This window comes from Anolis carolinensis, chromosome 2 (assembly GCF_035594765.1).
Source record: "Anolis carolinensis isolate JA03-04 chromosome 2, rAnoCar3.1.pri, whole genome shotgun sequence".
NCBI classification, from domain to species: domain Eukaryota; kingdom Metazoa; phylum Chordata; class Lepidosauria; order Squamata; family Dactyloidae; genus Anolis; species Anolis carolinensis.
In genome coordinates this window covers 243,990,985-244,003,240 of record NC_085842.1, presented here as the reverse complement: position 1 = coordinate 244,003,240, position 12,256 = coordinate 243,990,985, and the positions used below count along the sequence as shown (strand labels likewise).

At 38.5% G+C, this 12,256-nt stretch overlaps 1 protein-coding gene across 1 annotated transcript in view; it reads left to right on the top strand.

Annotated features, from left to right (window-relative positions):
• Positions 1–12,256, top strand: part of ptar1 (protein prenyltransferase alpha subunit repeat containing 1) — a 54,472-nt gene that overhangs the window by 29,802 nt on the left and 12,414 nt on the right. Inside the window, exons 4-5 of the mRNA XM_008103300.3 lie at positions 3,046–3,150; positions 5,483–5,696. Of these exons, the coding sequence (XP_008101507.2) occupies positions 3,046–3,150; positions 5,483–5,696 (319 nt within the window). The remainder of the gene's footprint in view (positions 1–3,045; positions 3,151–5,482; positions 5,697–12,256) is intronic.

The following is a 12,256-nucleotide window of genomic DNA, read 5'->3' as shown; positions in this document are numbered from 1 at the left end:
TTTTCATTTCTGACATTGTTTTGGCCTATTTTGGGGTGATTTGGGAGATGGAATCGGGGTGTGGTAAAAGTAAATTACCCTTTTGTTGCCTATTTGGGGGGTTTTGGCTGGTTTTTGGTTTTGGGGTGACAGATTGCCTAAAAACCAGGAGAATTTTTAAAAATAAAATCAGGTTGGAGGGTGTTTAATGGGGTTGGGGTTGGGATCACAGGGCTATATTCATCCAATGGGTCACACTTTGCCCATCCCTGATGTAAAGAGTGGTTTGCAGAAACAATGTTTTATAAAAGTAGTATCATATATGTATGATATGATACTTATGTATAAGTCAACTTCATGTATAAGTCGAGGGCAGATTCTGGGACCAACATTATGAATTATTATATGACCCATTGATAAATTGAGGGTAATTCCATAGAGGGTAGAAAACACTAATGCCACTTCAAGGGGACAGCCACCATTGCAGCAATTTTCGGCCCAGGCATTCAAAAAGACCAAAAGTAGTAACATGGCATGTGTGTGTGTATGTGTGGTGGTAGGGAAAGTGGCCAAAAAAATGACCTTGCGGGTTGGATTTGGCCCGTGGGTTGTAATTTGGGGACCCCTACTCTAGGCTTATACATGAGCATATAGGGTAATTCTAGGAGTGATTTAAGCAGGTCTTCTGCTGCATAAAATCAGTAGTGCAGTTTTAGAAATATTGGATGTGAGTCACAACTTGCATAAAAGTGTTTAAGGTTTAAGCTTTATTTGTATACTGCCCTATCTCTCCAAAGGCACTCAGGGCGGTTTCCAACATGTAAGGCAAACATTCAGTTGCCGGAAAGAACACCATACAGACAATACATTGAACAATACAACAAACCTAAATAACAAATAAAATATCACCCTTAGGTATCAAAATCAGTTAAAACACACTCAAAGTAAAAATCAAATATTAAAAACCCATTCCATTATAGCTCCATCAATAAAAATACAACAAACTCATATGCGTCTTATATTGAAAGGCTATATTTTTGCTTAAGACAATTGCAACGAAATATTCTCCATAACCAAATATTCTCCATTAATAAAGAATGCTCTAAATACTTGCACATTGAGACTTTATAGATTTCAATCTGTCTTTCTCCACCTCCTAGACCAGGGGTCCCTAAACTAAGGCCCATGGGCTGGATGTGGCCCTTCAAGGTCATTTACCTGGCCCCCGCCCTCAGTTTTAGACTTAAGCTCTCTCAAAGTCTAAAATGACTTGAAGGCACACAACAACAACAATCCTAATTAACTTGACTATCTCATTGACCAGAAGCCAGCCCACGCTTCCCACTGAAATCATGATAGGTTTATGTTGGTTACAATTGTTTTTATTTTTAAATATTGTTGTTGGGTTTTTTTGCACTACAAATAAGACATGTGCAATGTGCATAGGAATTTGTTCGTGTTTGTTTTCAAATTATAATTCAGCTCCTCAACAATCTGAAGGATTGTGGACCGTCCTTCTGCTTAAAAAGTTGTAGGACCCCAGTCCTAGACTAATATACAATATGATGGCCAACACTGTTTTTTCTTTTCATGTTTCCAGAGGTAATTTTTCATTTCTGAAGCATCTGAGCTTCTTTATTGATAATCAGGCTGAACTCAAGATATGGAACCATATGTAAATATTTAAACTAAGAAAAAAATGCTTGCCTCTTCTAATTCAATTTAGCTGTACCCTTTTTGAAAGTCAGGGTAAATTTATTGACTTACTACACTTTTATTTTTCACATACAAATTAAATCTGAACTACAGAGAAAAAGAATCTATATCTTGTTTTTTAGGATAAGTGCTTTAACAGCCTGCAGCAGAATACCAAAAAGTACTTTTATCATCTCTGCATACACAATCATGTAAAAGCATTTCCTTTTTATTATATTTTATTTTAAGCATACACAGAAGAGGACCAATACAGAGCTGCAGAATATATTGTTATAAATCTCAATTTTATTATTTTTATTATTACTGTTTTGCATAATTTTAGTTTTATGGTTTTGTATCTGTCCCCCTTCTTAAATATTTTGTAAGAAGTGATTGAATGTTGTTAATCTTTGAAAAGTATATAATATAATATTCAAGAGGCGGTGTCAACTCTTCAGCTATTTGAAGAAGGTTGGAAAGGCAGCATCACTTATTTTCCAGCTAAAATTTTTTCCTTGTAGGAAAATGTATAGAAGGCATATACACATAGTATCTGCACATGTATCTTGTTTTCTCCATATAATATGTGACACATACACACTCCGTGTCTGTAACTTTTTCTTTAATATCTGTGTGCATCAGTAATGAATCTTTATGTAGAAGTCACATTTTAGGGACATTCTGATTTCAGTGTATCTTAGCATAAAGTATGTAGAAGATCACAACATCTAATGCAGCCCATAAGAAAAATATGATGGGGGGAATCAAGTTAGTGTTTATTGTGTAGGAGTCTGCTTAGACAAAATGAGTAAGACTTAATTTTATTTTAATTTAAGGAAAGGAAATTATAATTCCTGTCTATGTTCACAATAACTTAACCTAGCAGAAATATATCATGCTGTCTGGAGAACTTACTTCAGAAAGGTCTATATCTGTGCAACTTTTATTTTGAAATCTTCCAGGATTGTATGTGTGCATTACAAGAATTAAGAATTTCATCCTAATTTTAATTCATCTAATATTTAACAGAGCACATGAATTGGTGATTTGATTATACAGAAGAAAACACTCAAAAGATCATGAAAAATCAATATGCCATTGGTAGCAATATTTCTACTATGATTACTGTGGCATTTATGGCATTTTTACTAATCACTGAATTTGGTACTTAGAGTACTTCTTTTTCTTGGATTGTAGAGTTTACTTTTTATGGCTGTCATATCCCTGTAAATTAAATTTATAGTTGAGTCTCTATCAATGTTTAAATGATATTAATTAATGAATACTTATGTGTAATAAATGTGTGTTGTGCTGGCTGTTATCAATAAATGTCTCTCTCCTGTATAGCTCATCATTTTTTTTTTTTTGCAGGAAAGAACTAATATTATCTGGTACTTTAAACCCAGTTAAAGATTTACATCTTGGAAAATTGGCACTAACTAAGTTTCCAAAAAGTCCAGAAACGTGGATTCACAGGTTTGTCTCCCTCTATATTTATTGTGTATAAATATTCAAATACATAGCTATCTTAGCATGCAAAGGGATCTTGTAGCACCCTTGAGAATAACTGGGAACAAAAATTGTTAACGTAACCTTTTGTAGTGTTTCATCATATACATGTAGTGAAGTGCCTTGGAACAGACATTTATTTATAATATATGAATGAGCAGATTTTGTGTGTAAATAACAACAGGAATGGGTGGGAGGAAAGATAATTCCTAAATCCAAGGTGATTAAATAGCCATATGAATGATAGAGTTATTGGAAACATATATTGAATGGGAACCAGAACAGAAATTTAAGAAATGGCCAAGAAGAGCCTTCATGAGACTGGGATACTAAATAATGTTATAATATTAGTAGTGTGTCAAGAAACCATTATCTCTGTTCAATGCACTGTCAATGGACTGGAATGTGTAGGTATATTTCAATTCTGCTGTTTCCCATTCCAATCCTCCTTTATAGTTTTTTTTGTTCCAGAACCACCATTCTGAGATGGCATCTCAAGGAATCAATTGTTATGCAGCTGTTTATTTGTGTTATTTCCATTCATGTCTTATTTATGTCTGTTTATCATCTTCTTTCTCTCAGTCTCAAAGATGCTACAAAATCCATTTGTATACATATACACATACATATAAAAACAGTCCTTAAGTTACAAACATCTGACTTTCATTCTATTCCTCATTACAAAATTGGAGTGAGACAACAGGAAGTGAGAGAAAATCTACCCCTAGGAAGGGAAATTCACTCCTGTAACGGTTATCATGAAGAAAAGGTATCTCTATTGAAGCTTTATCACCAATTCTTGTTTCCACAACAAGCCAACATTTTCAAAATCCATTTGTCACAGAGATAGAAAGTGGGGTGAAATCTTCAGAACAGGGGCGCAGACAGTAAAACAAATGTTATAGTGGAGTTGACCATTCCCTATGCTATCCAAAATATAAATAAACAAATGTATATATATTTGTCTAGTTACATTTAAAAAATGTACCTGGTCCAGCTTACATGCAAATTCAACTTAAGAACAAACCTAAAGAACCTAGCAGGTTTGTAACCTAAAGATTGCCTGTATATATTGTATTTTTTGCATCATAGTCACACTTTATTTTACAAGAAAAAAGGTGATGTGACTCTTACGTGAAGAATTCCTTTTCAGCTATGAGGTTTTTTTCTCGACTGCTAGCTGAGGGAAACCTTGTAGTTGCACAGCCATCTGCACACTTGTTGGCAAGAGTTATGGGGCAGATAGCAGCTGAATAGCTATTGAGAAGGTTAAGTATGTATAGGAGAAAAACTTAGCTCACTTCAGCATTACTTACAGTTTAAAATATTGATCAAGAAATGTTTGAAGAGTGTGTGGATTATCATTGAAGTAATTTGGATGATCAGATCCCAGTTTAATAAATAGGATGTGTGAACCTTGTATATCCATATGCACCTCCTTTGCCCAAACTAGTTACTTGTCAATGGCATCTTTTTTTAGGATGATTGGCATTATATTCATATAATGTTTGACTTCAAAGTCACTTCCTTTCTACTGCTAGCAGCATAGCAGCATCCAGGGTTTTGTTTGCTTGTTTTAGTTTTGTTTTAGAATAAGTCACTGAAGACTTATTCTTGTTACATTTAAAAAATGGCAAAATGAATATATTTTTTAAAAAAAAATGGCAGCCATAATAAGAAATATCTGTTTTAGGTTTAAATGTGAGGTGGACAACAATTATTTCAGGAAAGTCGGTTTGTTACTTTTTGCTTCACGCTTCCTTTCATGTGAGTAGCAAAACACACTAGGAAGTGGGAGTTAACTATAACCTTGGATTTTGGAATAAAACCTTAAACCACAGTTTATGTTGCAAAAGCAAGAGTGAATTGGCAGTCAAAGGGGTTTGTGTGGAGGCAAAAAGCTCACGTGGGTCTTAACATTTTAAGGCTAGAGCATATTTATGTGAATAGGGCCAGTGTCTGATAATGAAAGTGGTCCAGTGAGGTTGATTCTCAGCGAGATTAGGACCAATTCTTTGAAAGGAAGCAATAGTTTACAATGTATTTTACAAGGTTTTGTCCTCAAGCCTTGTTTGAAATGACTTACTGAAGCAATTCAAAGAAATATTTCTCTGCCTAAAATATGTTAAACTATTGATGAGTTATGACTGTAAGAATACTGTATTTCTTTTCTCCGTTTCAACGTCCGTCTTGCTCTGAATGAAAAGCTAGCATAATAGAATAACAAGCAGAACAAGGAAATGTGTTCACTTTCTTAAATTGGCTTTTGCACTCTTAACTCTTTATGCTGCTTAACCAGACGATGGGTGCTGCAACAACTAATTCAGGAAAACTCCTTGCCCACTCTTGTGACTAAAGGGAATTTGGAAATAGCACCCACGGAAAGAGTACAGCGCTTAGTGAAAGAAGAAATGGATGTTTGCTGTGAAGCTGCTGGGAGATATCCAAGTAATTATAATGCCTGGTCTCATCGCATCTGGGTTTTACAGAACTTGGCAAAGCTCAATACCAAGGTATGTTATAGTTGTGAACAGAAGGTCTGCAATTTAACCTTGTACAAAGCATTTTGAACTATTAGGACATTTATTTATTTATTTCACTGATAATATTGTATAAATAGAAATAATAATATAAAATCTTTGCAGTTGAATTTCACTTGTAGAGCTTTGAAGAAGGTGACAAAGAAATGAATACATGCTATTATATGGATTCATAAAAAGCCTAGGACAAATCTGTGCACTGCACAGAGCACTAAGCAACAGTATCAGTTGATTTGAATCTATGCCTTGATAAGAGAAGATAAATGTGTAAAACAGAGTAAAAAAGTAAATTATTATTGTTGTTATTGCCAGGGTATGTATTTTCTTTGTGGCTCTTTCTTTCCTTCCTCTGTTTCCCTCTGTCTTTCCTTTCTTTCCTTCCTCCCCTCATACATTTTCCCCTTTCCTTTTGTTTCCTCCTTCCCTCCCTCTTTTTCTCCCTCCGTCCTTTTCTTCCCCCTTCCTTTCTTTCCCTTTTTCTATTTCATTTTCCCTCCCTCCCTTCTGTTTATCTACATGTCACCTAGCAGCAGCCTATCCCCTTCACTCCCTTTCTTTCCCAATCACATGACAGAGGGCCACTTCACCTAGCCAGTGCCAATCTGCTTTGTTGAATGAATGAATGAAAAATTGTTTATTGTGCCAGCCATAGGCTATGACATCAAATAATATACAACCTTGAAAAGTACAGTAAACACTTCCCAATATAAACATTATAACTTATTCTTTGTGCTGGCTCTTTATAATTACAGTAGCAGTGACATGATAACAATAACAATGTCTGATTTATATCATCCCAAACTATCTCCATATCCATCTCTGGCCTCCACTGTGGACTTTACTAGTTTGGCTCGGATTTTTTGGGCTGTGACTGCAAATGTGGCAACCTTTAATGTTATATTTTTGGAATAATCCGCGAACAAGTCACAGAACTGCTGACTGTTGCCATGCTGCCCTTTCTCCCAGAAGATTGTTTCTAACGTCTTTATACAAGGGGCAATGTAACAGATAGTGTTTTAAATCTTCTCTTTCCCCGAAACCAAAAATACAAAGTTGTTGGGCATGAGGGATCCTTCTGTATCTTCCCTTTAGCCAGCCTGATGGCATTGTTTGGAAGCACAGGGCTGTAAGTGCTTTTCTAAGAGCTACAAAAGTTAAGTCTTGAAGATATTGTTGACAATATTGGTCAGTCTTTAGTAGAGGGTACCAAGTAGTGAAACTCTGCTGTTTACTAGTCCGCAGGTTGTTAGATGCATCCATTTCAGAGATTTTATCCCTAATCACCTTCTTGTCCAACTGCATTATGGTTGTTGGCCCTTTCTTTCCCAATAACATGACAAAGGGCCATTTCACCTAGTCACAGACAATCTGCTTTGTTCCTTTTCTTTTCTTCAATTCTGGACCTGACAGGGGAGGGTTGTTTAGTTCAAACTCCTTAATTAATGTAAATTGGTTAATGAAGGATATGTGTGCTAAGTCTGGTCTAGATCCATCAAGCCATATAGTCGCCTTTGTGGTACAAACCAACCAGGATACATACATATATACTTTGATTTTTATATCTATAGATGTTTATATCTAGATTATATATTATATATTAAAATAGAATTAGGTATTGCTACAAACCATAAACTCTGTCAATAAAATAAAAGAAACAATATAGTACAACAAATACTTAAATACTCTGATTGTTTGACTTTCTGCTGCCTATATTCTCTAAAGACATACACATTGTTAAAATGCAAATCATGTATTAGTATAGGTTCAAAGAGATCAAACAGTTTAGAAACACCATAGTGGTATTTATAAGTGCCTTTCAAATATCTAAGGACATTCTCAGCTCAGCTTATGCTGGTTTAATGAATTAGCACGACATCAAACAACCAGAACATGGCTAACTGGCTTTAAGACTGCCTTATCAACAGGAGCAGGAATGCCAGATTGAAAAGCAGCTGGGTCCACCCCCTTCAGGGCGGTCCTCAGGGGTGTTCTCTAAAATGGATTATTCAAGCAATTTGGAGGCTGCTGTACCTGCCTCAATCTAAGCTGTAAAAGGACAATATTCACATGACTTTCACATTGCAATTTCTCATCTGTGAAAGCAGGTTTGCTGCCTTGGTTTTACGCAGCCCTGTTGACCTTCCCTGAAGCTGTGCTTGACTCTGCATTCTTTCATCTCCACAATTGTCTGCTGCCCGGCATGAGCTTTTCCAATGGAAGGGTGCTGACTATGCAAACTGTGTCCGGTTCCTTGCAAAGAATTCATTTTAACAAGCAGTCTGCCTCCCTCTCCACCCCCTTCTCTGTCTCGTTACCTGAGAAACTTTAAGAACATTGAGGACATTTTAATAATATCCAGAAAGTATGTCATGGGCCCAAGAAAAAGTCAGGCAGCACTAGCAGCCTCTGTCATTTGATTCCCCAATAAAAAGAGTGTGTAGGGGAAAAGGTTGAGAGAGAAAAAGAGCGCACAAAGATTTTTCCAGCCATCATTTAGCAAAGTATGTTTCCAGCTCAGTTTTGAAAATGAAAACTTTTACTGAAACTGCTTTAAGGTTTAATCCCGGGTGACAATGTACACTAGAGTTTAAATCATATTACCGTTGCTGTACTTTGGGAGGTTCATATATAGTTTCTGACAAGACAGCTCACTGCATAGTAGTCTGGAAATCCAGGTTATAAAAATAGTATGAGTGCCTGTCAGTTGCTATTCCTAACTTCCAGCAGTTTCAAAAAATCAGCATTTTTTTACATGCATTTTTAAAAATGTAGGTCCATATATTTAAGTCCTCCTGACCTAATAAAGACTGAATAAAATATTTTCGGGGGCTACAGCTCTCATGATTTAAAAGTATACTCATGGTCATGCTGGTTTGTGGGACTCTGAATGTTATATCTTGAAACTGAACTTTCGAGTCCTTTAATTGTGATACCCATTCCTAATGTCAGGAGAGAATACTTCTGGAACATGGCCACACAGCCCAAAAGACATACAACAACCCATTCCTAATGTCTAGCAGGCCAAATTTTATCAGGGGTGACTCGCTTAACTTTCCATGTTGTCCTACAGATGTCATGGAGTGCATTTCCCATCTTCCCTGTTAGCAGCATGGCCATGACACATCTGGAGGGGAACAGGAAAGTTGTGTACATATACTGGGAATCTCTGTCTTCCCTATTTCCATTTCTGTGAACTTGCAAAGGATCACTGGTGACGATCCATGGAATCAAAGATTTCCCTCTCAGGTGTTGGACATTTCCTTTTGGCCCAACCAACAAAGAATGTGAACAATAAAGAAAGAAAATGTTCCATAATTGAATGTGTTTCAGAGTTTCCAGGGGACAAGGATTCAGAAAAAGCAATCATCGCTTCCCAACCATTGAGGGCTATAACCTCTTTCACAGAAATAGAACAAAGGGGAGAGGAGGGGGAGTAGCTTTATATGTCAAAACCAGTTACATTGCAGAAGAAATGCAACACTGTAATCCAGGAAACCAGCTTGAAAGCATCTGGATAAGAATCAAGGGAACCGGGACTCAAAAAGATCTTGTCGTGGGTGTCTACTACAGACCTCCGAGTCAGGATGAAGGACTTGATGAAGCCCTCTGTCAACAGCTGACCAAACAGGCACAAAGAAGAGATATAGTAGCCATGGGCGATTTCAATTACCCCGATATCTGCTGGAAAACAAACTCAGCCAAGAGTACAAAGTCCAGCAAATTCCTCTCTTGCCTTGCAGACAATTTTATGGTCCAGAAGGTAGAAGAGGCAACAAGAGGATCAGCAACTCTTGATCTAATCTTAACAAATGTGGAAGACCTGATCAATACAGTTGAAGTGGTTGGATCCTTAGGGGCAAGTGACCATGTGCTCCTGAAGTTTGCAATACAAAGGAATGCTGAAACTAAGACAAGTCAAACACGCATTCTCGACTTTAAGAGAGCTGACTTCCAAAAAATGAAGGAATTACTGAGCGGCATTCCATGGACGCCAATATTAAAAAACAAGGGAGTTAAGGATGGATGGGAGTTTTTCAAAAGTGAAATACTCAAGGCGCAAATGCAAACAGTGCCAACAAAGAAGAAAAATAAGACAAGCGCAAAGAAGCCAGAATGGATGTCCAAAGAACTTCTAACTGAGCTAAAGCTCAAAAGTGACATGCACAAGAAGTGGAAAAGGGGAGAAATCACCAAAGAAGAATTCAAACGTATAGCCAACACCTGTAGGGAAAAGGTTCGCAAGGCTAAAGCACAAAATGAGCTCAGGCTTGCCAGGGACATAAAAAACAACAAAAAAGGCTTTTTTGCTTACGTTGGTAGAAAAAGGAAGAAAAAGGAGGCGATAGGGCCTCTGCAAGGAGAAGATGGGGTGATGGCGACAGGGGACAGGGAAAAGGCAGAACTGCTCAATGCCTTCTTTGCCTCGGTCTTCTCACAAAAAGAAAGCCATCTTCACCCTCAGCAACATGGAATGGACGAAGGATTGGGGGAAATCCAACCCCAAATAGGGAAACAAGTTGTCCAGGAACACCTGGCCTCTCTAAACGAATTCAAGTCCCCAGGGCCAGATCAGCTACATCCAAGAGTATTGAAGGAAATAGCGGAAGTTATTTCAGAACCACTAGCAATTATCTTCGAGAGTTCTTGGAGAACGGGAGAAGTCCCAGCAGATTGGAGGAGGGCGAATGTGGTCCCTATCTTCAAGAAGGGAAAAATGAACGACCCAAACAATTACCGTCCGGTCAGCCTCACATCGATACCAGGCAAGATTCTGGAAAAGATCATCAAGGAAGTGGTCTGCGAACACTTAGAAACAAATGCGGTCATTGCTAATAGTCAACACGGATTTACAAAAAACAAGTCATGCCAGACTAATCTGATCTCTTTTTTCGATAGAGTTACGAGTTGGGTCGATACAGGGAATGCTGTGGATGTAGCCTACCTGGATTTCAGTAAGGCCTTCGACAAAGTCCCCCATGACCTTCTGGCAAATAAACTAGTAAAATGTGGGCTAGACAAAACTACGGTTAGGTGGATCTGTAATTGGCTAAGCAAACGAACCCAAAGGGTGTTCACCAATGCGTCGTCTTCATCATGGAAAGAAGTGACAAGTGGAGTGCCGCAGGGCTCCGTCCTGGGCCCAGTTCTGTTCAACATCTTTATTAACGACTTAGACGAAGGGTTAGAAGGCACGATCATCAAGTTTGCAGACGACACAAAACTGGGAGGGATAGCTAACACTCCAGAAGACAGGAGCAGAATTCAAAACGATCTTGACAGACTAGAGAGATGGGCCGAAACTAACAAAATGAAGTTCAACAGGGACAAATGCAAGATACTTCATTTCGGCAGAAAAAATGGAAATCAAAGATACAGAATGGGGGACGCCTGGCTTGACAGCAGTGTGTGCGAAAAAGACCTTGGAGTCCTCGTGGACAACAAGTTAAACATGAGCCAACAATGTGATGCAGCAGCCAAAAAAGCCAACGGGATTCTGGCCTGCATAAATAGGGGAATAGCGTCTAGATCCAGGGAAGTCATGCTCCCCCTCTATTCTGCCTTGGTCAGACCTCACCTGGAATACTGTGTCCAATTTTGGGCACCACAGTTGAAGGGAGATGTTGACAAGCTGGAAAGCGTCCAGAGGAGGGCGACTAAAATGATTAAGGGTCTGGAGAACAAGCCCTATGAGGACAGGCTTAAAGAGCTGGGCATGTTTAGCCTGCAGAAGAGAAGGCTGAGAGGAGACATGATAGCCATGTACAAATACGTGAAGGGAAGTCATAGGGAGGAGGGAGCAAGCTTGTTTTCTGCTGCCCTGCAGACTAGGACACGGAACAATGGTTTCAAACTACAGGAAAGGAGATTCCACCTGAACATCAGGAAGAACTTCCTCACTGTGAGGGCTGTTTAACAGTGAAACTCTCTCCCCCGGGCTGTGGTGGAGGCTCTTTCCTTGGAGGCTTTTAAGCAGAGGCTGGATGGCCATCTGTCGGGGGTGCTTTGAATGCGATTTCCTGCTTCTTGGCAGGGGGTTGGACTGGATGGCCCATGAGGTCTCTTCCAACTCTACTATTCTATGATTCTATGATTTATCTCATGGTAGAAATTTATAGTTTCAGGGTGCACAGTTTTCAAAGGAGACTGTTATATGTATTTATATGTATGTGTTTAAAAAAGCTTTGTGCCCTGACTGGAGGATAGATTTCCTTTTGAAGAGATACTTTGTGAGCCTGGTCATTCTATAGAACCCTTTTTCTTAAACGTTCTGTTATTGACAATCCTCAGTTGCCTCCTGGATCCCTGTGGTTTGGTCAGAATCACAGTTTGTAGTTGCATGTGACCATTCTTATTTTCTGCTAAATGCTAGATGCCATGCTGGAACCTCTAGGGCAGTGGTTCTCAACCTGTAGGTCCCCAGATGTTTTGGCCTTCAACTCCCAAAAATCCTAACAGCTGGTAGACTGGCTGGGATTTTTGGGAGTTGTAAGCCAAAATACCTAGGGACCCACAGGTTGAGAATCACTGCTCTA